Here is a 27335-nt window from a genome sequence, read left to right as displayed (position 1 = left end):
AGTTGATTTAACTGTACTGTTGTTTAATTATTGGCACTGGCACTTAATAAATGGGCTTAGTTTTGGAGCCAAATGTTGGAGTTGGAATGAATACCTCTGTTTTTTTGAGAAATGCTTGATCATTTTACAGCCACATCATTTTCGTTATGCATTATTTGTTTTGGTTGTTTAAAAACGCAAAAAAAAAAATATCCGATTACTCGATTAATCGATCGATAAAGTGCTAGATTAATCGATTACAAAAAGAATCGATAGCTGCAGCCCTACATGTAGTAGTCAATGTGTGGTGGTGGTGTCGTCCTCCATGGATGGTTTGCTTCTTTGCGTCTCTGTAGGAGTTGTTCCAACATGAATTTTAATTCTAGGTTGTTTCCATGGAGACCTCACATCTGAGTGGTGACGTCTAACCAGGAAGAGGGACAGAGAAAGAGTATATGGAGGAATTTGGCCCACACAAACATTTATTCAATCTCTATCTCCATCCCTCTGCACCTCTTTTCCTCTCCCTCCTCCATCTCAGTAATCACTTCTGCTGTAATCAATTAGCAGGATGAGGAGCAGCAGAGGGAACAGGTGCAGCTAAATGTTAATGAATTCCTCTGTGGCCGTTGGCACAGTAACACTGGCTGAATATTTAAACTGCTCATTGGCCTGATGACTTACACTACAGCTGATGGAGGGATACACACACACACAAACACCATTACTCTGAGTGTGTATGTCTGTGTGTTTGTACTAATACGACCACAACAACAGATGTGTGATACAATATGTACATGTGTAAGAGGTTGTCTGGTTCTGAGCTGTGTGTATTTTGTACAAAATGATAATCCACTTTAAATTTCTTGGAAATTTTACCACGGCAACAGAAAATACCAGATTCTGACTAAACAATTACATTCACTATCTCACAAAAAGTGTTCATCCTCGAGACCAAATAAACGAGAGAATTGAATTCACATCACAAAACTTTTGCAAAGCACATGATGTCGTTCAGTTATATGAGCTATTTAAACAAAACAGGAAACCACTCAAAAACACGAACATTGTGTCATACTACTACTGTTGGTCAGAAATGTCCCTATTATTGGGCCTACAGACCTTAATGGCAGTCATTTTCCTCTGTTACACACAAGTTCAAATGCTAGGATTTTGCGACTGTGTTCCAGGTTGCAACTCAGAAATCCAACAAATTGTTTTAATTTGATTGATTCCCTTGATCGGCAATGAACAATATGGTGATTAGTTCATGGTTAAACAACATATTTGAATATCCATTAGATAATATTAGCATATAAAGACTTCCTATTTGAAATTACCATTTCATTATATCTAGTAAATCATATTTTATAAGATAATGTTAGCTAGCGAGTGTGAATGCTAACGTTAGCTGTTGTCTAATAGAGACTTAACTTATTTTGTTTTAGCTTTAATTACAGCCTGAAGTCCCTCATAGTTTTCACTCTCCATTGTCTTTTCAGTTTGTAATCAATCAGGAAGTGTTGAAATGAACAATCAGTCTGATTTCTTAACAACCTGGAACACAGCAGTATGACATTTGTGCTTCCCACTATGAGGAAAAAAATTGCGACACTGTAAAGAAATGGTCTATAGGGTCAAATGTTAAAAATAAACCGTACAAAGGTATATTTACAACTGTTACTGAATTACTGTATGAACATCAATATCAGCTCTCCAATAAAAGGAAATTGTTTTGCTTCAAGGTTTTATTTGTCACTCCAAATTGAAGATTAGCCTGCCCTACAGTACAAATGGCATACATAAAACAAAAAGAGTAAAGCAATAGGCCTATATTAAGTGGCAATATATATATTTAAGCATCAGAGATGTTCAGTTAAACCCACATTATAGTTTGAAACAACGTTCAAAACACACACAGCCACTATCACTAAACATAAAGTCCGCTAGATTAATGCTAACGTATAATGCAGAACCTCATAGACTGGGTAACAGACATTAGCATCGCTACTGCCAGTTCACAGCAATCGACAGCAATAGCAGTAAAGCTGCTAAAGGCTGTTTTAATTCTGGCTTTAGCGCTGTTAACACGTTACAGTTTTAATATTTTTTCATGCGAGAAAGTCACAGTTTAATCCAGTGCAGAGTCTGTGGCATCCGCGACCGGGGACCAGGGCAACGGCTGTCACAGCGTCAGCAGCGCTTGTCTACTGATCTGATCACCCAGGGCACTGCTCTTGAAACTATCTGTAATACTTGTGACAATTTTTACTCACCTCCAACTCGCACTGTAACGCATACAGCCCACACTCTCGGCGTCTCCATGACTTTTTCTATAGTCGTTTTGTTTTTGTTTTTGTCTTTTCAGCCAGTAATAGGCCTAAAACAACCACCACTGCATCTGCCGGTTCGTCTGCCATTTCGTCTGCTATTTAGATAGATAGATAGAATTACTTTAATGATCCCAGACTGGGAAATTATTTTGTTACAGCAGTAGTGGGTCCGCAAATAAAACATTTCATGTATATATACAGTGCACAGTGTGCTATAAACAGTAAACAATAATTATATATACAACAAAACAAAATATGCAAAATATACTATAACAATAATAATATATACAACAAAACAGTAGAGAGACCAGAGTTCTCTGTCAGGCAGAGGTGAGAGAGTTGTTGTATAAAGTGATGGATTGTGGCAGGAAAGATTTCCTGTATCTGTTGCTACGACAGCGAAGCTGAAGCAGCCTTCAGGAGAAGGTGCTCCGCTGTCTGACCAGTGTGAGTTGGAGAGGGTGGAGAGGATTATCCATGATGGATAAAAGTTTTTTCAGTGTCCTCCTCTCCACCACAGCCTCCAGAGTGTCCTGTTTGCAGCCAATCACAGAGCCAGCCTTCCTGATCAGTTTGTTGAGTCTGTTGGTGTCGCTGGCTCTGATGCTGCTTCCCCAACAAACCACAGCAAAGAAAAGTACACTGGCCACCACAGACTGATAAAAGATCTCCAACATCTTGCTGCACACGTTGAAGGATCTCAGCTTCCTCAGGAAGTAAAGTCTGCTCATCCCCTTCTTGTAAACAGCTTCAGTGTTAGATCTCCAGTCCAGTCTGTGGTTGATGGTAACACCCAGGTACTTGTAATCCTCGACCACCTCCACATCCTTTCCCAGAATGCACAGAGGTTGGAAAGCCGTCTTCCTCTTCTTCCTGAAATCTATCACCATCTCTCTGGTCTTGCTGATGTTCAGCTGCAGGTGATTCTGTCCAGTCCACTCCACAAAGTTGTCTACCAGTGCCCTGTACTCCTCCTGTCCCTCACTTATACACGCAACAACAGCCGAGTCGTCAGAAAACTTCTGCAGGTGACACGACCCGGTGTTGTACTGAAAGTCAGTGGTGTATAAGGTGAACAGGAAAGGAGACAGCACAGTCCCCTGTGGAGCTCCTGTATCACTTACCACCGCATCAGACAGAACACTGCCCATACGGACAAACTGTGGCTTGCCTGTCAGGTAGTCAGTAATCCAGGAGATCACTGTGTCGTGTACACCCATCACCCGCAGCTTCTCCCCCAGTAGCAGTGGCTGAATGGTGTTAAAAGCACTAGAGAAATCATAGAATGTGATTCTCACAGTGCCTCCTCCACCATCCAGGTGCGAATGGGCTCGTTGCAGCAGGTAGATGACAGTGTCATCAACTCCCAAGTGGGGCTGGTAAGCAAATTGCAGAGGGTCTAGCAGGGCTCTCACCTGCGGCCTCAGGTTGGCCAAAACCAGTCTCTCCAGCACCTTCATGACATAAGATGTGAGGGCACCTGGTCGATAGTCATTGAGGTCTGATGGTGTCGACTTCTTTGGAACAGGAACCAGGCAGGAAGTCTTCCTTCCAGTGGAGGACGAGGAGGTGGAGGAGGAGGTGAAGGTGGAGGAGGAGGAGGAGGAGGAGGAGGAGAGGTGCTGCACAGGAGAGCTCACAGCAGGGGAGTGAGGGAGGAGGGGAGGAAGCATTTGGGGCAGGGAGGGTGTGTGGGGGTCTGGAGGTGTCATGGAGACGACAGAAGGCTGTGAGCTGAACCTATTGAAGAATCTGTTCAGCTCGTTTGCCCTCTCCAGGCTGCCCGATGACTGTCTGCCGCTCACCTTACACCCAGTGATCTGCTTCATACCAGTCCACACATCCCTCACATTGTTCTGCTGGAGTTTGGTCTCCAGCTTCCTCCTGTAGGCGTCTTTACAGGCCCTCAGCATATCCCTGAGTTCATGCTGCACTCTCCTCAGTTCTTCCCTGTCTCCAGACCTGAACGCCCTCTTCTTCTTGTTAAGAAGGGCTTTTGTAAACGCGAGATTTGTAATATTGAGCGTGAAGAACCTGATACTCTGCTGAAGAATCGATTAGTCTGTGGTATGCACTACGGAGAACACCACACACTATAACTGGTAGTTGGAACTCACTTTAAACGACTGGTTACAGTTTGTTTTTTTTAATCATGTTGCTGTGGCAACATGATTAGAAAAAAATATATATAGCTACGCCGGATTTCCGGCACCGTGCCGGAGGTCTTCAAGCCCTGTCTTTTCCACAACCACGAGAAGTGTCTTTCAAAATGGTTGTTTAAGAAATGAGAAGCTACTCATTGCATCAGTTAGGGTTAAATAACTTGTTGCCAGCTGAAAGATAATTACCCATGCAATAATTATCCAATAGGAGGCTCTTACTTATTTGCTTAGTTAAAGTCAGGTGGCAACTTTTTGTTTGGCCAGGCAGTGTATACAGACACACTGATGAGGGGACAAGGAGCAGGTGAGGAGAGAGAGGATGGAAAAGGACAGGTGAGATAACTAGGGGAACTCACAGAGGAGAAAGCATGAGGGAACATTACTGACTGACAGACATTACTGAGACAAACATGCAAGGAGGAAGGGGAGAAGACAGAGGGAAGAACATAACAAAATAATTTCCCAGTCTGGGATCATTAAAGTAATTCTATCTATCTATCTATAGAGGATACCCTTAAAGTACACAAGAGGGCATGGAAATCAAAACATAACAAGACACCGCAAGAAGACTATAACCCTGAATCATGACAACTGTATTTTGTTTATTTTTGCAAAGATTCTAGAGTGCTGAGTGCTACGAAATATGTGAATCAGAGGCAAAAAGGCCAGTTTCCTTGACAGCGGTCAAATATTCTTAGCAACGGTCAATTACAGGAAAAAGAATTGACCACCGATGGTTGGGAAGGCCATGTAATAATTACTGATAATCAACCTGTTAAGAGTGTTTGTGACTCTTACACATTTGTTTATTTTTTTGCAGCATGTCAAATATTAAATTAATGTACTTTTAATTTACACCAGAGATCAGAAAAAAACAAATATTTTATCAAATACTCTAGCTGTTTTTGTCACTTTCTAAATTGTCCACAACCTCAGTGTTGATCATTAAGTCAAGCAAAGTGATAGCGTAATTTCCACCAGAGAGAGAGAGAGAGAGAGAGAGAGAGAGAGAGAGATCCAAGTTTGATTTATTTTCTCATTCATGAGCCTTCATTTATTAATGTTGAGCCCAGCTAACACACACACACACACACACGCAGGGTCATACTGATAATATGAGCCGAATGGTTGGTGGCAGGTGTTTCACAGAGCAGAGCTCAGTGGGGGCTGGGTAAACATCTGTTGTCTCTCTCTCTCTCTCTCTCTCTCTCTCTCTCTCTCTCTCTCTCTCTCTCTCTCTCTCTCTCTGTTTGTGTGTGTGTGTGTCATAGGTGGGTTGTTAACATGCAAATAAAGCAATTAAAATGCATGCAACACACAGCCAAACACAAACACAATCGTGCACATACAGATAGAATATGTGATAAACACACACACACAAACTAGCAGTGGAATTCCACAGTTCCCACTTTTACTCGAACAATTCAACAGCAGCGAACTAGCAGTGGAATTCCACAGTTCCCACTTTTACTCGAACAATTCAACAGCAGCGTCTCAGCATCAGACTCATCTGAACAACAACAGAAACACAACAGAAGCCAAATGGGCCACTCTGCTGATTGCTGGTCAGATTTATATTCTCTCTTCACACCGCACTGCAGTGAAAACACACTTGCTCACACATAATACTGCCTTCATGTCTTGTTGATGCACGTGGTTGCAGTTAACCTCTTAAGGATCATGTAAATTACTTTGTATATTTCTATATTTAAAAAAAAAAAAATGTGAAACTGTTTATGATTTGTAAATCTTTGGAGAGTGTCCACTCCACATGGATGTTTTTTAGCTTGATTAGTTTATTTGTTGTTGTGTATTTATTTATTTATTGTGTTTCTCTTTTAGAGCATCAAGGTGTCATGGCAGCCGCCTCCACGCAGTGCCCAGAATGGCATTATTACTGCCTACAAGATAAAATACAGGAAGACTGGTCGCCGTGGAGACCAAGAGGCCATTGAACCCAATAACCTCTGGTATCTGTTCACAGGTGAGGCTCCGCAGGTTGATCTCATCTTTTGATATTTTGATTGAAACTGGAAGTCTTGGTAATTTACTGTAAATATTTATAGTTTCCGTCTTAAAAAGGCTCAGTTATTTTAAACAACAGCAGGGCAATGTAGTTATTATATTATGTTACTCAAACAGGAGTAATTAGTTCATTATTAAGGACTATATTCAAGGGCAGATTAATACTTTAATACTGACTATTACAAGACTTAACATTTGCCCTAATCTTTTCTCCAAATACACCTGGTAAAACTCTGCTTTGTACTGTTGTTTTGGCCAAACAAGGGCCAAGATTCTGCAAGACCATAGTTTCCATCTGTGAGGATTTAAACAGAACAGAACATGTTTCCACAGAGTGCCACCTAATGCTGACAGACATAAATGATGGAATCTTCATCTGTTTGTTTGCTCAGAATTTCGTTCCCCAGTAGCAGGTGTTTATGTGTGGATGTCAACAACAATAACTGTTTTTACTGTCTGAGAATAAGAAACTGGAATTTCATTAGATTAAGTAAAACTTGAATGAGGAGATTTATGCATGACACATTAACCACTGAATCAGCAGCTTTTTGACTATGTTTCATGTAGCTAGTCAAACTAAAAAAGGATACATCTGGAGAGAGCAGTGAAATAGTCAGAGCTATGGCTTCCAGAAGTGTCTAAACCAACTGTTAACACCCAGAAGATGACAAAGTCATTGTTTTACAAGTTGCAAGCAAGTCCTAATTCTTGGCCGTAAGTCCAGAATCAAGTCTGAGGTACAGTCATGTTTTGGTGGAATAGTTGAATGTGGGGAGTGAGGCCTTGTTTTTAAAATGGCAAAATCCCCTTGAAACAATGTCAAGCTCGTTAATGTTCATACTGTTATTGACCAGAAGGATTGCAACACTAGACAGGTTTCACCATATACAGAGGTATAGGCAGTTATCATCTAATGTAAATCTAAGTGTACATTTCTGGTATGGTACTGAATTGTACTGAATTAGTTGAGTACGAAAAACTTCAAGATTCATGTCAGGACATAATAATTGAACAATTATAATAAGGTTTTTGTTCAACCAAAAACCCTTGTCTATTCATTCCCTCTGAGGGTCATTGTAACTGATAATAATAATTATATTATTGCATACTTTTTTATTAATTATTATATAATAAAGTCACTATATTTCACTCTCCACTCACTCACTACACACTGTTAAAAGGAACACTATTTACAGGAGCAGGAGCACTGTTTACAGGTACAGTGTTTACAGGAGCACCGTTTACAGGAGCAGGAGCACTGTTTATAGGAGCAGGAGCACTGTTTACAGGTGCACTGTTTACAGGAGCAGGAGCAGTGGTGTGCACAAGTGTTCTTTCTCTTTTTCTTTCTCATTCTCTTTTTCTTTTTGTCTCTGTCTCTGTCCCTCTCCCTCCAGGTCTAGAGAAGGGCAGTCAGTACAGTTTCCAGGTAGCAGCCATGACAGCCAATGGAACAGGACCAGTGAGTGACTGGTACACTGCTGAGACACCAGAGAATGACCTTGATGGTAAGAAGAGAGAGAGACAGAGAGAGAGAGGTAGAGAGAGTTGGCAGGGATCTGTACAACAGCATGTACCTCCATAAATACCTCCACTGTCCCAACACACATAAATATTTAACCAGTTATAGGCTGAGATGGATGGATGGATGGTAGATTCGCCTCAAGGGAGGAGGGATGGGAAGAGGAGGTTGATGTGGATGTGGAAGAAAGAGGAAAGGAAAAAGGAAGACGGAAAGAAAGAATACGGAAGGCATTTGACAAGATATTATATATCCTGTCAAATAGCTATAAAACTGAACTGCATTTCCACAAAAGTGCTGTGGATCATCACAAGAAACAAGCTAGAAGCTAGAAGAGATTTTTCTCCAAAATGTGACTGAAAGAAAACTACTTAAACTACCCTATTTAGTATTTGCAAGCAGCATACAAACATGTATAATAATAGTAATAATAATATTTAGGCCAGTCACGATAATCAATAAATCAATTAATCATATGGTAAATAAAAATGAGCTTGATAATTTTGCCGGCCTCGATAATTCCCATTTGCATGCTTGTTTGTTTTGCTCGTGTCTCTCACGTGAAGCCTCTGGTCAGCTGAACGTGACAGCTGCAGTGTTGGAGCACTTCGGATTGAAACCGAATGACCGTGGTGAACCATTGTCTTTTGTCTTCTTTTTTATTTTATCTCCAAATGACCACAGGTCATAAACCAATGGGCTGTGTGCTCCTATCTATGGCCTGGATGTAAGCTACTGACGTGATCAACCAAAACCAGCCTTAACACGGATTTTCAAACAGCTTTTCAAAATAAAATGGACCTTTTCAAAATAAAATGAACAGGTACAGAAACCCTTGCAGAAATTATTTAGACCCACAAATAACAATAAAATAACAAAGTCTTGACAACTTCACCTGGACGAGCCGATATGTCGCATTTGTTGTAAAACAGTAGCAACTAAAAGTGGTAATACAACAAACATGTATCTGCACCTAAAGCATAATCATCCGATGCATTTTTCCAAGCTAGGAAAAAAAACTACAACTTAAGCTACAGAGGGGCCATCTCCGTCTTTCCGACAGTCCACAATCACTGGGGCCTTTAGTTGACAATCAAAATACAAACATGGCACTGCAAAATGGTGGGCACTCACAGAGAGTGTAGTTCGCAACATCGCTAAAGAGATGCAGCCCTTTGATAACGTTGAAAAAGCCGGCATTTCGACAAATGCTGCAAATATTTGACAGCCAGTACAATTAGCCTGTCACAAACGGCAATTCCACAACTGTACAGCGTGAAAGATGCAAACTAAATGGTTAGGCTTAATGTTTTCGGTTGTATTTTAATTAAAGTGCAATTTTTAGTGACAGAGACTGAGAGTCCTTTTTATTTATTATTTCTTGTTGTTTTGTTTATTTATTTTGGATATCTAAAATGTCTTCTTCCCATTCCAATTCCAATGTTAAATATTCTTTAGAAATAAAATGTTATTGATCTTTGAAAGGGTGTACTTGCATTATTATGCAAGTATCATTATATTAGTTGAAAAATGGCCTAAAAACGACAATATTATCATGTATCGCAATGATTTTTTGGACAATTTATCATCCAGCAAAATGTGTTATCGTGACAGGCCTAATAATAGTAATAATAATAATAATAATAAAAATAATAATAATAATACATTTATTTTATATTGCACTTTTCAGGGTACACAAAGACCCTTTACAGGTTAAAAAGCATAAGTATAAAGGCAAGATACATAAAAGCAAGATACATATAAGTTATACATTAAAAGCAATTTTAAAAAGGTGAGTTTTGGTGAATGTTTTGAAGGTATTGAGGTCCGTACAATCTTTGATGTGTTTGGGGAGAGATTTTCAGAGGGATCTGGCAGCTATTGAGAAGGTTCTGTTGCCCCAGGTTCGGTGCTTGGTTCTATGTGGTGGAGTGAGGAAGTTTCTGTTGGAGGAACGGAGGGTATGGGACAGTGGAGCAGATTGGTCAAAGTAGGAGGGTGTCTGGTTGTCTAGGGTTTTGTTAGGGAGATGTAGATTAGGACGTCTTCAGCGTAGCAGTGAAAGCTGAGACCATGACGGCGTATGATGTTGCCAAAGGGAAGCATGTATAGGATGAAGAGGAGTGGACCAAGCACCAAACCCTGGGGGACGCCTTGGGACAGAGGAGCAGTGGAGGATGGTTTATAAATTGTTGCATACATAAAACGGTTCATGTATGTAACCAAGGTACCCGGGAGTTTCCTGCCCTTGCTTTCGCCTGCAAGTCTCTGCCTCGTCATATATGTAAGGTTAGACAATGACACAAGGTGTATGGCTTACTATTTAGATGTGTATAGGCTATTTAACACTGACTGAATCCCTGGAAATCGTTACTGTTCTCATAAAAAACAAACCTCCCCCAAAAAACTAATAACATATAGTTATTATTTATGAAGTGGTTATGAATACAGTTTGAAAACATCTATAACTCCTGGACATCCATAGGTGGAGGCTGCTGTACAAAAATTTTAATTCTGTAAAACACATTTGTAACATTATTCAATAGGTTCTCATAGATAAGTTATAACTGTTGAGAAATACTGCACATTAATTAAGATTTAAATTGTCTACCACATCACAGTGTGTTGTACATTATAATTCTCTGTACAGCATACTAATTACAGAGGGTTAAAGTAAAGTAAACATTTGCTAATCCCAAAAAAAAGCATCATTCCCCTAACCCTTGGAGGACCATTTTTATTAAGGGCACCATCCTCAATACAAAGTTAACTTTTTTTTTACTTTTCTACTTTTAATATAAAGGAACATGAGAGTTGTCCTATCCATCAGACAGTCAAGTTTTCTTGTGTCTGATGAATTTTTTCTCTACCAGCTGTCTCACCACCATAATTTTGCCCCAAATTGAAGGTTATGTGACTGGACTACTAAAAATTTCATGAATTGTCATTAATGGGAGACATGAATTAGAAAGAAAGAATAATTATGTGGGAAAGATCTTTTCTTTCACCTGAGAATGAAAAAAAGATAGAAAGAAAAGGAATAAGTGAGTGGAGAAAGATTTCACAAACAGGCTGCAGTTCTTGGGTTTGGCCTAAATAATTTCTAGCACAATAATTATAAAAGCTGACCTCGGGCTAAAGCTCAGGAGGAGGACATCCTGATCAGCAGGAAGCAGCTGATATAGGAGAAAAAAAAAAAAAAAAGACATCCGTGCTAATTGTGTTTTCAGGCCAAAACACACAAATCGCATTTCAATGGATTATCACTCAATAGAGTTATATGAATGTCTCCCCCTGAGGACTGAAAGCACACTAATCTGATCTAATCTGATAGTGAGGAATAACACAAAGTGTCAGGGCTGATTAATACACAGTTAACATGGTTAGCATCTGTTAGCCCAATTACTCTAAGTACCTGCTACTGCTAACAGGGTTAGCTTTTAACCTGCCAGTAGTCGAGGTAGGGGGCCATAGCCAGGCAGACAAAAACAGTGAAGTCTGATGGAAACTCCTGTTGTCTTCTTCTCTGGCATGATGTTCCTTTTTCTTTTTTATCTCTTTCTCTGCAGAAAGTCAAGTACCAGACCAGCCCAGCTCTCTGCACGTCAGGCCGCTTCCCAACAGCATCATCATGTCCTGGACCCCCCCTCTCAGCCCAAACATTCTGGTTCGAGGTTATATAATCGGCTACGGAGTGGGAAGTCCCTACGCCGAGACGGTCCGAGTGGACAGCAAGCAGCGATACTACTCCATCGAAAACCTAGGTAAAAATGTGCTCCAATACAAACATTCTACTTTCATTATATCTGGGAAGTTAGCGGGAAACTAGAGTCAGTAAAGAAAAAAAAAACACATCTTCCACAACTTCAAGGCAGGTTGATTTACTGTTCAGACATAAAATATTTTCACAAAAACATTGCAGAAAAATGTAATGCCATAATTGTATAAATGAATAGGTAAATTGACCTTGAGGTGGTCAGCAGTTTTGTTGCAGTTATTAGGCATTTTAAGCAGTGATGTTTGAGGGGAAGGGAACGACGTTCAAGGAAAATAAAAACTCACACTGCAAAAGCGCAATTCTGTCTTGACACTGTCTTAAGTTGTAGCCCAACTGTCTACTAGGGGAGAATTACTGGTTTGCCATACTCAGCAGAATGCCATAAAGTGTTAGGTAGCTACAGAAGTGGCTGTTGTAGGGGTTAAATGTTACCTAGTGATTTTCTTTTTATGCTGCAGTGGTGTGCTTTTACCATCCCTGCTTTAAGTCTGTATTGCTAGCTGCCTAGGCTACACCTAAAGACCAGGAGGCTTGAGGTAGGGACTTGGTTGTATAAAGCACCAGGCTCTGTTGGGTGAAGGTTCAGCTTGGGTTATTTGTATTCATTACCAGTTTATATAGCTGTTCCTAGCACAATAAACTGCTATAAACTGAATTGTTTACTAAGGTGTAATGTATATTTTAAAGTCATCTTCAAGCTGCCTGCTATGTTTTCTGGAGAATTACTGAATCTGTTATGTAGACTTTAGTCTGGGATCGCTCTAAAAAAACACTAAAAGGCATCCGTTTAAGTAAGTAAAAGTTATGTGACCTGATTTTGACTGATTATAGTGGGCTCCCTCAGCATGTCAGCATCTTGCTGTGAATGTAAAATGCACTGTATCTGCACAGTGTCTTGCTACGAGGCAAATTGGCAGTGGTGTCGAAAACTTCTGATGTAACAGTAATCGAGCCAGACAACTGCAGAGAAAGGAAAGGATAGGCTTAATTACAGATGTAATTTGCACAGTCCAAAGCTTTTCTTAGGTTCTCTTTCATCCCAGAACTATCACCACTCAAATTCACAACTCCAATGCAATGTACTTGTTAACACCAATATTTAATATTTTCAATAAGCATGAATCAACAAAAAAGTGACAAAGTGCCACTATTGACACAGCACCGCTCCCCTGTTGCATTAATTCATTATGAGGATGAAATCCTCATTCAGTTCCGATCAATAATTTAAAAGAATTATTAACAAAACTGCTTGAGGTGGAAAACTAATGGTAAAGGTCTGAAAAAGAGAAAACATTCTTCCCAGCTGCTGCAACAAGCAATTTACATGCCAAAGAAGACAATAACAAATTGGGTGAATTTTTATACACGGATGAAAATTCAAGTCCCAGGTCTCATAATGGAAGAGTAATGAAAAAAAAAAATCAGCCGTGGTGTTGCATGCACACATGGGAGTGCACATATGCACATGGCATTTATAATTTATAGTGATCAGTAATTCATACGGCGAGGCGTCTGGGGAACAGACAGGGCATGTTTGTTTAACTGACACTACATAGTGAGACCATGCAAAACCATCATATCAAGAGCAGCAAGTTGTGGCAGGACAAGATGTGGAATGGCAATCAGTTCATACATCTATAGTCATCATTTAATAATGTGACAAGGGCAGGTCAGGACTCAGGAAGTCACATCCGTGGAGGGAAAAAAAAAACTTGCTGTGTTTTACTATGAAATTAGAAAAAGTAGCTGCAAATTAAATTCTCAGACTGCAGCCACAGTCACTTAACAAGACGTAGTTATGGTCTGGTGGCCATGTTGAGTTCGTCATTCTAGAATAATGATACAGCATTTGTTCATGGGAAATTATGGCATCAAGTGCTATATATTGTTTGAATCAGGAGAAACTTCAGTTTCAGTCCAGCTCATTTGAAGTCACAGATTTACTTTGTTTGAAAATGGACAAATTGATGATGCATTTAGTTTTTTTATGTGAACTCAGACAAAACCTCAGGAGGGCCATTTTTTTTTTTCAAAATGATAAAAAATAATAAATTATAAAAATAATGTATTTGGATTTAATAGTAATTAGTAAGTAAATAGTAATATAAATGTTACTAAATCATTACAGAGAATATTGAAGCAAAAGTGACATGAACAACAAAAGTTGCTTAGCGACAACCAGTGCTAAAACAAATGTGATACTGAAAGCTGAAAAACTCCACTTTGCATGAATTTTCGAAGCATATGGCTAGCATTTAAAATGTATGTAAGATTGTAAAAATGATTTAACATTTTAGAGTTAAAGCTAATTTTAGTGGCTGACTACTCAAGGTTATCTAGGCAGGTTAACTAGTCAACATAAGACAATGATATAGGGAATGGAATTATTATGTTCAAAGCAAAAAAGTAAAACTGGGCTAACCCAGTAATCTTACAAATGTAAATGAATATGTGCTGTTGAGGTTTATAGAAGGTGAAGGAAGCAAAAGTTACATTTTGAAATGATGATGTACTATGTTGTATTTGCTGAATGTCCTTTAAAATAACTCATCATGTCTCTTTCTCTCTGTCTCCCTATTTGTCTCAGAGCCAAGCTCACACTATGTGATTTCCCTGAAGGCGTTTAATAATGCCGGAGAGGGAGTTCCTCTGTATGAGAGCGCGGTCACACGATCTTTGACAGGTATGATCATCCACAAGATAATACTGACACACTCAGGTTATGTGTGGCAGATAAAATAACACGTTACATGTCAGTCCGGAATATGATAGTTGTGTCAGCGTCAGTATTTGAAACTGAAAAAAAGTGAGTTTGATCTACAGACTGCTGTTAGTATGCAAATGATAGTAGTAGCATTTAATTATTGTAGTGGATGAGAAATTGGGTGGAAAACCAATAGTAGAAATAGTACTAGCATTCAAATATTATTTTGTAGTATTTGTAGTAGTGATATAACAACAGCAGTAGGTCAAGCAGCAGTATTAGCAGAAGCCGTGTACATAGCAGGGTTATAGAGTATAGAGTGGGTATAGACATAGGCGGCCTTACCTATGTTTCAACTGTTTCAATTGAAACGGGCCCCGGCAGCCTGGGGGGCCCCCAGTCTGCACACAAAAAAATGAAACAGGCCCCGGCAGCCGAGGGTATAGCTGCGCCGATCCCGTGCATGCTCCGGTGCTCGAGCACCCACTGACAACGTAACTGAGGAGCTTGTGCGCGAGGTATCGGCTGCTGTCACCGCTGTGCCGGTACAGAAAAATACTGGCCTGCAGATGTTGAGCTACATCTACACCAACAACCTGCTGGACCTGTACCCAAACCTCAGCATCGCCCTCCGACTGATGTTGACAGTCCCCATGACTGTAGCAAGCGGAGAGAGGAGTTTATCTCGCTTGAAACTAATTAAAACACACCTGAGGTCAACAATGCTGCAGGAGCGGCTGTCAGCCCTCGCTCAAATCTCAATTGAGCACGACGTCACAAGATCACTCGACAGAGATGACATAATTAGAGCATTCTCAGCACTGAAAAACAGTAAGGGCGGATTTCTGTAAAGGACGAGTCTGTCTGTAGCCTGTCTGTTCTTTTCCTGCACGCTGTCCGTGGTGCTAAAATAATGCGGAGCACTTTGCGCTTACTAGGCAACTTTTGTTGCCAATTTTCAAGTTCATGATTGTTATAGGTGTTGGATTGTAATAAGATACCTGTTCCTGTCTTAAAATGCACATAAATATGAGAAATGCATTTGCATTTTATTGAAAACCAATTTCAATCCTCGTTTTTTTTTCCCCTGCTCATTCCTGGTTTCTTGCCCTATAGAGATTTTAACACTTGGTCACAATGTATCGTTTTAAGACCATGCACGTCCCTGGAAGGCATGATGAGTTTAGGCAACTGCATCCTTTCAGGTTTCAATGCATCAGAGACGCATGGGCGCAAACATATCGGTAATTAAATGTTTTATGGGATAGGGCCTCATATGTAGTATTGAAAAGGGCCCCCAAATGCCTAAGGCCGCCACTGGTTATAGAGTATAGAGTGGGTTAGAGAGTAGGGTATGAAGTTGGCTATAGAGTGTATATAGGTAGTAGAATAGGCAATAGCAGTATTTGCTGTATGTATTAACAGCAGGAGCAGCAACAACATTAGCAGTACCAGTGTAACTAGGAGTAGTAGTTTTAGTAATGTTGGTTTAGCAGCAGTGTGACTGGCAGTTGTTGCATTAATTGGCCTATGTGGGAATTTTACGGAAATGTCCTCAGCCACAATGCAACTATGAACCAGACAGGCACAGAACCACTGTACAGATTAGTCTTGCCCACTTTGGTGCCACTGTTTCAACCAGTTTGAAGTTTTTCACTCACTTACGCACTAGCCCTTTTCACACAGAGTCACCTCGTACCAGTGTGTCAATTCATACAACAAGCCAGCGCTGCAGATCCAAAGGAGGTGTGAAGTATAACATAATCACTATCAGTAAACAGGATTCTACCTGACTCTCTCACTTGCGGAGAGGGAGGCTGTTTTCTGGTGGAAAGTTCACTGAAATCCTGATCGGGAGGGCTGACCGTCACAGTGATGTTTTTCAATAGAATTTGTCAGAGACAGTAACTACAACAACACAGTAGTGGAAGGACACAAACACTTGGTGTGTCAAAGTTTTTTGCCAGTGAAAGGTGCTGTTTTTCGGGTAGAAATTTGATAAAGAGTTGGTAGGACAGACAAGAAGAGAGACACTTCTCCAAGTGTAACTGTGGTATTTTGTTCCTTATATAAGTTGCCAAAGACACGACCAGTTACTTCTTTGCTGTTGTTTCGTCCTGTAACGTTGCTTTGTGGGACATTTCTCTTTATTTTGTTGAGTGAAGGATCTGTGTAGTTATCAGACTGTCAGACTGACACACCTCTGCTCCATGCCACCGGCTTATCCATTCACAAAGGTTAGGTTTACCAATATTGCGCCTCTGATACTACCACCAGAGGTGGATCCTCGCCAACTCTGAGTTCTTCACACAGGATGGAGGAGGACATGGAGAATTGGCACAGGATCCCCACATTCAAACAGCAGTGTGAATGGGGCTACTCATTCACTCACTTACTCACACACGCACAAAACAAATGGTAGCCCACAGCAGCTACTTCAGAAACAGCTGTATTTAAGTAGTGGTAGTAGTAGCACTATAAGTAACATTGATAATGGTAGCAGTCGCCACAGTAGTAGCACATGCACTAAGTAGCAAAGCAAATGTACATAGATGAGTGAGTGAATGTATTGTGATTGAATTAATAAATATTTACATTTTGTGTGAACTTCCTGAATTGAAAGAAGTAAAATACTATATGTAGTCCTTCATCAGAGACAGAGAGAAAAAGAGAGACTCATTAGCTCTTTCTACAGACGATGGCATGTAGAAGTGAGATAAATGAAACACATCCAACTCCAAGCCAAGTTTCATCTTATGAATTAAACAGCCAGCCCTCCTCTGCTCACTCAGCAGCCTGCAGCTGACATAAATCCTTTATTACTTTCATAGAAATGCCACAGTTCTGTTTTTTTTTTTTTTTACCCATCATGATGTAATGATAGTCACAGCTCAGTTCCAGAATATTTTTCTAAAGGATGCTTTTATAGTGAAACTTTTCAAAAAAAGATTTTTTTTAAACTCTTGCTTTTTGTCTTTGATTGGAATTTTGCTAAAGTGAAACTCTCGCCAAAAAGCAACCGGGGCTATTTTTGCGATTGAATATGAGTCAAACCTTCTTATAAAAGCATATTCAAGACGAAAGAGGCACTTTTAAGATTTACCGTAGTTTCGTTTTCGGGCAAGCTTATTTTCAATGGAGTGCATGGGGCACTGGCATGCTAGCATCAAAATCGCTATTTTAAAAACACTAAGAAGGCTCGACACAACATGAAACTTTGCTCGTAGTATCACCAGGGTCTCTACACATGAACACGAGCATTGAGAACATTGTGTACAGAGTTTACTAAAAAGAAGGCTTTTGACATACTCTCCGTAGGAGCTGGATCTCCGGCACGTCGTCTTCATGGCAGACAAAAAGTGTCGATCCCCGAGTGTGACCTAACAGGCAGGAGAGTAATGGTGGACCGCTCCTCAAGCCTGTCTGTTAGGTCGCACTCGGGGATCGACACTTTTTGTCTGTCATGACGGCGGCGCACCGAAGGGGGTTCTGCTAATGTAAGTTGTCCATCCATCCATCCATCCATCCATTTTCATCCGCTTATCCGGGGCCGGGTCGCGGGGGCAGCTGCCTGAGCAGGGACACCCAGACTTCCCTCTCCCCGGACACTGCCTCCAGCTCTTCCGGGAGGACCCCAAGGCGTTCCCAGGCCAGCTGGGCGACATAGTCACACCAGCGTGTCCTGGGTCTTCCTCGGGGTCTCCTCCCGGAGGGACATGCCAGGAACACCTCCCGAGGGAGGCGTCCCGGGGGCATCCGAAACAGATGCCCGAGCCACCTCAGCTGGCTCCTCTCGATGTGGAGGAGCAGCGGCTCTACTCTGAGCTCCTCCCGGGTGACAGAGCTCTTCACCCTATCTCTAAGGGAGCGCCCTGCCACCCTGCGGAGGAAACTCATTTCGGCCGCTTGTATCCGGGATCTTATTCTTTCGGTCATGACCCAAAGTTCATGGCCATAGGTGAGGGTCGGAACGTAGATTGACTGGTAAATCGAGAGCTTCGCCTTTCGGCTCAGCTCTCTCTTCACCACGACGGACCGATACAAAGACCGCATTACTGCGGCCGCTGCACCGATCCGTCTGTCAATCTCACGCTCCATCCTTCCCTCACTCGTGAACAAGACCCCAAGATACTTAAACTCCTCCACTTGAGGCAGGAACTCTCCTCCCACCTGGAGGGAGCAGGCCACCTTTTTCCGGTCGAGAACCATGGCCTCGGATTTGGAGGTGCTGATCTTCATCCCAGCCGCTTCGCACTCGGCTGCAAACCGCCCCAGGACATGCTGGAGGTCCTGGCTCGAAGGAGCCAACAAGACCACATCATCCGCGAAAAGCAGAGATGAGATCCAGTGGCTCCCGAACCAGATCCCCTCCGGCCCGTGGCTGCGCCTAGAAATTCTGTCCATAAAAGTAATGAACAGAACCGGTGACAAAGGGCAGCCCTGCCGGAGTCCAACATGCACTGGGAACAGGTCTGACTTACTGCCGGCAATGCGAACCAAGCTCCTGCTCCGGCAGTACAGGGACCGTACGGCCCTTAACAGAGGGCCCCCGACCCCGTACTCCCGGAGCACCCCCCACAGTATACCACGAGGGACACGGTCGAATGCCTTCTCCAAGTCCACAAAACACATGTGGACTGGTTGGGCAAACTCCCATAAACCCTCGAGCACCCTGCGGAGGGTATAGAGCTGGTCCAGTGTTCCACGGCCAGGACGAAAACCGCATTGTTCCTCCTGGATCCGAGGTTCTACTATCGGCCGAATTCTCCTCTCCAGTACCCTGGAATAGACTTTCCCGGGGAGGCTGAGGAGTGTGATCCCCCGATAGTTGGAACACACCCTCCGGTCCCCCTTTTTAAATAGGGGGACCACCACCCCGGTCTGCCAGTCCAGAGGCACTGTCCCCGACTGCCACGCGATGCTGCAGAGACGTGTCAGCCAAGACAGCCCCACAACATCCAGAGACTTGAGGTACTCAGGGTGGATCTCATCCACCCCCGGTGCTTTGCCACTGAGGAGCTTACGGACTACCTCAGTGACTTCGGCTTGGGTGATGGATGGGTCAACCTCTGAGTCCCCAGCCTCTGCTTCCTCTATGGAAGGCGTGTCAGCGGGATTGAGGAGATCCTCGAAGTATTCCTTCCACCGCCCGACGATGTCCCCAGTCGAGGTCAACAGCTCCCCACCTCCACTGTAAACAGTGTTGGTGGGGGACTGCTTCCCCCTCCTGAGGCGCCGGATGGTTTGCCAGAATTTCTTCGAGGCCGACCGGTAGTCCTCCTCCATGGCCTCCCCGAACTCTTCCCAGACCCGAGTTTTTGCTTCCGAGACTGCCCGTGCTGCCGCACGCTTGGCCTGCCGGTACCCGTCAGCTGCCTCAGGAGTCCCCCGGGCCAGCCAGGCCCGGTAGGACTCCTTCTTCAGCTTGACAGCAACCCTTACTTCCGGGGTCCACCACCGGGTTCGGGGATTGCCGCCGCGACAGGCACCGGAGACCTTACGGCCACAGCTCCGGACAGCCGCGTCAACAATGGAGGTGGAGAACATGGTCCATTCGGACTCAATGTCCCCAGCCTCCCTCGGGATCTGGTCAAAGCTCTCCCGGAGGTGGGAGTTAAAGATCTCCCTGGCAGAGGGTTCTGCCAGACGTTCCCAGCAGACCCTCACGATACGTTTGGGTCTGCCAGGTCTGTCCAGCTTCCTCCCCCGCCAGCGGATCCAACTCACCACCAGGTGGTGATCAGTTCACAGCTCAGCCCCTCTCTTCACCCGAGTGTCCAAGACATACGGCCGGAGGTCAGATGACACGACCACAAAGTCGATCATTGATCTCCGGCCTAGGGTGTCCTGGTGCCACGTGCACATATGGACACCCTTATGCTTGAACATGGTGTTTGTTATGGACAAACTGTGACTAGCACAGAAGTCCAGTAACAAAACACCACTCGGGTTCAGATCGGGGAGGCCGTTCCTCCCAATCACACCCCTCCAGGTAACACTGTCATCGCCCACGTGGGCGTTGAAGTCCCCCAGGAGAACGACGGAGTCCCCGGTTGGAGCACTCTCCAGTACCCCTCCCAGGGACTCCAAGAAGGCCGGGTACTCTGCACCGCTGTTCGGCCCATAAGCCGAGACAACGGTGAGAGTCCTATCCCCGACCCGAAGGCGCAGGGAAACGACCCTCTCGTTCACCGGGGAGAACTCCAACACATGGCGGCTGAGCTGGGGGGCTATAAGCAAGCCCACACCAGCTCGCCGCCTCTCGCCGCGGGCAACTCCAGAGTAGAAGAGAGTCCAGCCTCTCTCAAGGAGTTGGGTTCCAGAGCCCAGGCTGTGCGTGGAGGTGAGCCCGACTATTTCTAGCCGGTACCGCTCAACCTCCCGCACCAGCTCAGGCTCTTTCCCCCCCAGTGAGGTGACATTCCATGTCCCCATGGCTAGAGTCACCATCCGGGGATTGGGCCGCCGGGGCCCCCGCCCATGACCGCCACCCATATCCCTCTGCACCAGCCCCTTCTGAACTCTCCCGCGAGTGGTGAGCCCACGGGAGGGCGGGCCCACGTTGCTCGTTCGGGCTGCGCCCGGCCGGGTCCCGTGGGCAGAGACCCGGCCACCAGGCGCTCGCCTGCGAGCCCCAACCCCAGGCCTGGCTCCAGGGTGGGGCCCCGGTGATGCCGATCCGGGCGACGTGCACGTCCTTGGTCTTGTTATATTCATCATAATGTAAGTTGTCCAAAAACCTTATTTTTAGTAAACTCTGTGTACACAAGAAAATGTTCTCAATGCTCATGTTCATGTGTAGAGACCCCAGTGATACTATGGGCACAGTTTCATGTTGTGTCCATCCTTCTTAGTGTTTTAAAAATAGCGATTTTGATGCTAGCATAGAAAGTGACCCTGCACCCCATTGTAAATTAGCTTGCCCAAAAAAGAAATTACGCACAACATTATTTAACTGTTGATCACACATTTTTTCTTCCAACAGTGAACTGAACTTAGGAGTTTTTAACTCCTGTGAGAGTTAACGACACTCATAAGTACAACAAGTCATTATGGCCGAAGAGGGCAATGTTACATACTGTTATCAACGCACAGAAGTTCAAGTGTATTGCAATTCATTACAAATCCAGTGGCGGGCAATATTGTATAGACCTAATGAACGCTCTTAGTCCAACCGTATTTTGAGTCTTAGTTTTAAAATTTGTGAAACCACTTGATATTTCTGACATGGGACCTCAGGGTTTAAACATTTGTAACCTTGACACCACTCAATATAGGAGATATAGGAGGTTACAAATGTTTAAACCCTGAGGCATAGCAAGTATTCATATAGCATTGTTACAAGAGGAAAAGGGAAAAGGGAAAATTGACTGAATTGACGTGACGACCAATGACTTGATTTACATCCTCGATATACACTTATTGGCCAAAAAAAAAGACACAAGCTCATAAAATTCATTGGACCTCCTTTAGCTTTGATTACAGCACTCATTCACAATGACCATCTTATTCATCTCTTTGATAAGCTTATGCAGTGTCACAACATGTATTTCTATCCAGACTTGCATTAATCTTTCACCATGTTCTTGTGTTGATGATGGGAGAGTCGGGCTGCTGGATAAAGTCTTCTCCAGCACAAAGATATTATTTGGGTTAAGGTCTGGACTCTGTGGTGCAGAATCAACCCCAGATCATAACATTGCCCCCTCTGGCTTGTACTGTAGGCACTAGACATGATGGGTGCATAACTTCATCTGTCTCTCTTCATACCCTGATAGGCCCATCACTCTTCATCATGGTTTTCTCCACAATGTGTGTGTGAAAATGCAATTACTTTCAATATAAAACATAGACCTGAGTTCTGCTGTTCTTTTCGATTAGATTTTACCAAGGGTTTGTAATTTTTAATTTTTTTTTTTCGATTCCATTTCCTCCTCAAAGATCATGGTTCACCACTAATACCACACATATTAATCACTGCAGTAATTATGCACTGGAAGGTTCTGACCTTTTTTTTTAGTTATTAAAATATATGGTAAGTAATCCTGTAACAATGTGTGACATTATCCTTTGTGGGTAATGGAATAGACAAAAATAGACATACATCTCAAGTCTGAGGAAAAGAACAAAACAGATGACTGTGTGTAGACACAGTGGGCTTTAGAGAGCAGGAGTTCTATACTTTTTGGATGAGGAGAAAAGTGATCAAGACATAAATAATCTGCTTTGATTAAACATTTTGTTTCTTACTCGATAAATAATTAATTCTACTAATAGGAATCCTGGTTAGGTCAGTGTTTAACAGGTGATATATCTGTACAGAAGAATGTATCAGAACCAGCAACATCAATAGAGACTGATGGAGAGAGTGTGTCCTGCTGTGGTCGCATATATGGACAGAAGGAGAGAAGCTTCAACTCTTAGATATCCTGTAAAATTCAACTCAACACTCTGATGAATTAGGGCATAAACATGACTAATCTGTCATAGAGTGAATGATGAAAAACTTCTGGAATTCTGCAGACATTCACAAACATCTTTGATCAGAGCTGTTCAAATACGCAGACAAATCTGAAGTTCCCATCTGGATTTGTATGAGATACTCTCACACATGGAGTTACGTAACAATATGTGTATCTGAAGTACGATAGACATGGAGACATGGAGCGTCCTATAGAAAAGGATCAAATACAAAGACAGAAAACTATGGTTCCTCTGCAGTTGTCTCGGGATGCATAGTCTGACACAGAGTTGTGTTGTGATAGTCAGGAGTTGATAAGCTAGGACCCTGAGGGCTGAGACAGGAACTGACAAGGTCATTAACAGTCACACAAAGGGAGATATACAGTACATCCCCTCACACACAAACACACACTCTGTCTTGTTGAGCTGAATTCTCTGTCACTTTATGTTGGCAGGCTGCTGGAGTTTTTTTTTTATGAGAGCCTTAAAGAACAGTTCGTTAGCAGTAGGCTCCTCGTTAATATACTGTCTCGTACATGCCTTGACACCAGCGCACTGCAGACACTGAGCCCACCATTAACCAACCGCCACGCCGCCATTTAATCAACAATTGGAGGACTGCAGAGAAACAGAGAGAAGGGAGATAGGAAGGGAGACAAGGGACAGATACAAGCAAAAAAAAGAATAGATAGATCATAGAAAAATGGAGGAACTGCGGTGGAGAGGTAAGCAAGGGGTGGAAAAGGAACTGGAAAGAAGTATGATGAAATGAGAGATGGATGGTCAGAAGAAGAGGAAGGAGAAGAGGGAGGAAAAGAGGAAGCCATGCAGGATGGGACAGAAAGGAATAAAAGACAGGGCAGAAAATGTGCAAAGGAGGAAGAAAAGTGAGCAGGCAGAGGGGGGATGTAGAGAGTGAGGAAAATAAGGATGGAGGGAGAAGAGAATAGAGGTAGAAGTGCTGTGGTGACGGAGGGGGAGGAGGCTGTCTTCTGTTCTCATCAGTATTCTGTCCTGACTGGAGCTTTATTGTGATGCTGGACGACCAGTTTAACCACGACAGGGCCTGCTGCAGCTCACCCTGCAGCTCTAAACACCTCTTTCATCAATCTCTCTCACCCTCATCAGTCTCTCTGTCTGTGTCGGCCCTGCAGCTGTACATCTCTCTTCAACAAGAGCACATTAGATGTCAGTGTTGATTCTCTCAGTGGTCTCGTTTACACTGCAGACACAACATGATGAGTCTCCTTCATCTCCTAGGACTGATGCTGCCTTCTCATTAGAACTAGAGTCAGGATCAAAATGTCTTCAATGTTCAGGTGGTTTAGATTATTTGATCATAAACAAACAATGTAGCTAATTTGCCAACAGGAAATCAAATCATAATTAATTTACTGGGTGTGCTTATCAGTTCTTCTTTGTGTGTGCTTCAAGAAAAAGTAGGCTTTGTTACTACTTAATCTATATAGTGTATTATTTCTATTTGTTAAAATAACATTTTACACACCAAGTTACAATGGTATATCTATATTTTCTAAACATCCGCATATTTTGTTGGCAAACCTGAAAGTGACATCTGAAATGTCAGTAATTACTTTCGGAGAGTAAATAACTTCAATACTATTAACAAATCTGTGACTTATGATCCATGAGTGAAAGCATAGTTCACAAAAAAATGCAGCCCAGTTCTGAGAATTAAATGTTGGCATACACAGATAGATTCATATTACCATTTCCACAATAAATTTCATATAACGTTCATATTACATGTTCATGAGCCATGAGCTTAATGTCATGTCAGGAGCATTCTATCATTTGTTTGGCCATCCAGTAAACTACAGGTCATAATTCCCTATATTAGTACCACCACCAACTGCGACAAAACTACACATAAGTTACATGTTATACAATCTCTATACCTGACTCAAACTGTTAACTCATTAGCTTATGTAACAATCAATCAGAGAAGATTGCACAGCAGAATGGCCCTCCCCCACCCTCCAGCCCATCATCCATCATAGCAACAACCAGGGACGTGCACATGATTGTAGAGGGGCAGGGGCTCAAAGTCAGAAAAGGGCAGTATGTGTGCGCGCTATGCACGCAGAAAAAAAAATTCAGCCCTTAATAGCACAACATGTAGATTGATTAATGTAAAATTAATAAACAAAATACTTATAGAAAGCTAAACTCTTAACTGTGTTTCCTGTGTAGCTGTGAGTGATATGTAACTGCCATTTAATTTGTGTCAACAAATTATTGTCAACATGAGTTTGATCACATCATCATAATACTGAGGTTTGGAAGACATGCAATTCAGCTGTGGTTCTTAAACAGCAATAAAACACTGGTTTATTATTAGGCTATTTATTGGAGGGCAAGTGCAAACTAGAAATAGGCCTACATGCTACACATCTAAAATGTGACAAAACCAATAAATGACTACTGTGACTGCTACTGTGACTGTTAGTAGGAACAACAATGTTTACAACAGCAAAGTCACAATAAACTCAATATCTAGAAGAAGCTGAAGATTTGTGGCAGATAAACAGCCGACACAGACAGCTGTCATATTATTCTTAACTCTCATTAACAAGCAGTTAGCTTAACAAGCACAAATGGGGCTTTTCTGAAATATGACTCATATTTAAGCACGTTGAATAAGTGGAAGGCGACTTGTTAGCCCCCACAAGGAAGTTATGTTGATGGATTTATAACTCACAAAGGTTCAAGTCGCTCCACTGTCATGTCTCATCTACGTGCGTGGTGGAGTTCTGATGAGGCAGCGGCTTCTCTCTCTCTCTCTCTCTCTCTGTCTTCAAAATAAGAGCTTAACATTGCACCCCATTGGAGTTTAGAACAGGGTTCTTAGCGGGGGGGCTTTTAATTTGAAAGTAGCGACCGTTCGTAGAGAGAGACAGAGCGGAGCCGCAGCGGACAAAGAAGCGGCTTTTATAGGCTCAACACACTCACACATGACACCATATTACATATGAAATACGTACGGTAGATAACAGTGGCGTTCTTATACCGCTGCTTTTTGACATCCCTTTGCACAACAGGAATTTATTTATTCATTAAAAACACACACAAAAAGGGCACTTTATAATACAAGGCAAAAAGGGCAGGGGCTCAAGCACCCCTTGGGCCTTGTGTGTGCACGTGCCTGGCAACAACCAAGAGGGAACGACAGTCAACTCGCCAGGCTGAAAACAGAGATTGTAAACCTGTTTTTTGAGTGCAAGTCCAAGTGAAGTCTCAAGTCTCTGTGTGTGGCAACAGAAGTCACAGACTCAAGTGTCTCTGGCATGAAACTTAAAGATATTTTTTTTACTATATGTTGGGATATTTTCTGACGATGTTTGTAGCAACAGAACCAAGTATTTTCAGCCAAATCATTTTCTTTTCCTAAACCTAACCAGGAGGCTGTTGTGCTTTAACCTAACAAGACCAGAAGCACAGCCTTGTCACAACATTAAACTGAAATTAAATGTGAAGTTGTAACATGAACAATGTTACAGTTTGGAGTTATCAAACTTAAATTCCAAACATATCAATCACACAATTTAAATATATCTGTGGTTTCCAAAACTACAATATGGCAACCAACAGAGATCAGGTTTCACCTGGAATTTACTGTACAGTTTGCACCTGGACTTTACTTTACAGTCCCACCTGTACTTTACTGTACAATTTGCGCAAGGACTTTAATATACAGTTTCACATGGACTTTACTGTACAGGTTGCACTTGCCCATTTTGGCTTGTTAACAGTCCAGATTGTGTAGGTGGATTTGAGAGCTAAAGATGACGTTGAGCCTGAGTAAGCTTAGCAACTGTAAGTGTGAGGTGATTTGTTCCAGTTACAATTATAAAATCACTCTCTCTCTCCCTCTAATTTATATGTGTGCGTATGTGTGAGTGTGAGGCAAACACATAAAAATACATGTTTGAATCAGAAAACATTCTAGAGGGACGACAGTTAGCTGCCTTATGTAGTCTCATTCACGCTCATTTTCTTTAAAAGAACAGAATCAGATGAAGACTCTAAACTTTTTCTGGTTTTCATTGCAATGAAAAGTTGTGCTTTTAAACATTTTAATCATATAATTTGAATCAGTATCGTTAAAGATATTTTCTGTTGTTTTTTTAACGTTTTTTTTAGTCATGACATCTTTTATGTCTATTAATTGTTTTTATTTCGTTCACTATGTAATCTTGGTCAGTAATATTTTGGCAAAAACAGTAAAAACATCAGCAACAAACTTCAGAGGGATTTTTCTGTATTAAAGATCATCTCTAGCTGCCTGTAGATTGTTCTACTTGATAAAGCATTCAACTTAAAATAACAGTTTCATTAAATTCATGCA

The 27335-nt window shown here is 42.3% G+C and overlaps 1 protein-coding gene across 1 annotated transcript in view; it reads left to right on the top strand.

Moving 5' to 3' along the window:
* dcc (DCC netrin 1 receptor) overlaps positions 1 to 27335 on the top strand; it is a 474778-nt gene that overhangs the window by 296530 nt on the left and 150913 nt on the right. Inside the window, exons 13-16 of the mRNA XM_030434685.1 lie at positions 6317 to 6458; positions 7897 to 8007; positions 11591 to 11785; positions 14387 to 14482. Of these exons, the coding sequence (XP_030290545.1) occupies positions 6317 to 6458; positions 7897 to 8007; positions 11591 to 11785; positions 14387 to 14482 (544 nt within the window). The remainder of the gene's footprint in view (positions 1 to 6316; positions 6459 to 7896; positions 8008 to 11590; positions 11786 to 14386; positions 14483 to 27335) is intronic.

This window comes from Sparus aurata, chromosome 12, assembly GCF_900880675.1.
Source record: "Sparus aurata chromosome 12, fSpaAur1.1, whole genome shotgun sequence".
Classification (NCBI taxonomy): Eukaryota; Metazoa; Chordata; class Actinopteri; order Spariformes; family Sparidae; genus Sparus; species Sparus aurata.
This window is presented reverse-complemented; position numbering and strand designations above follow the sequence as displayed.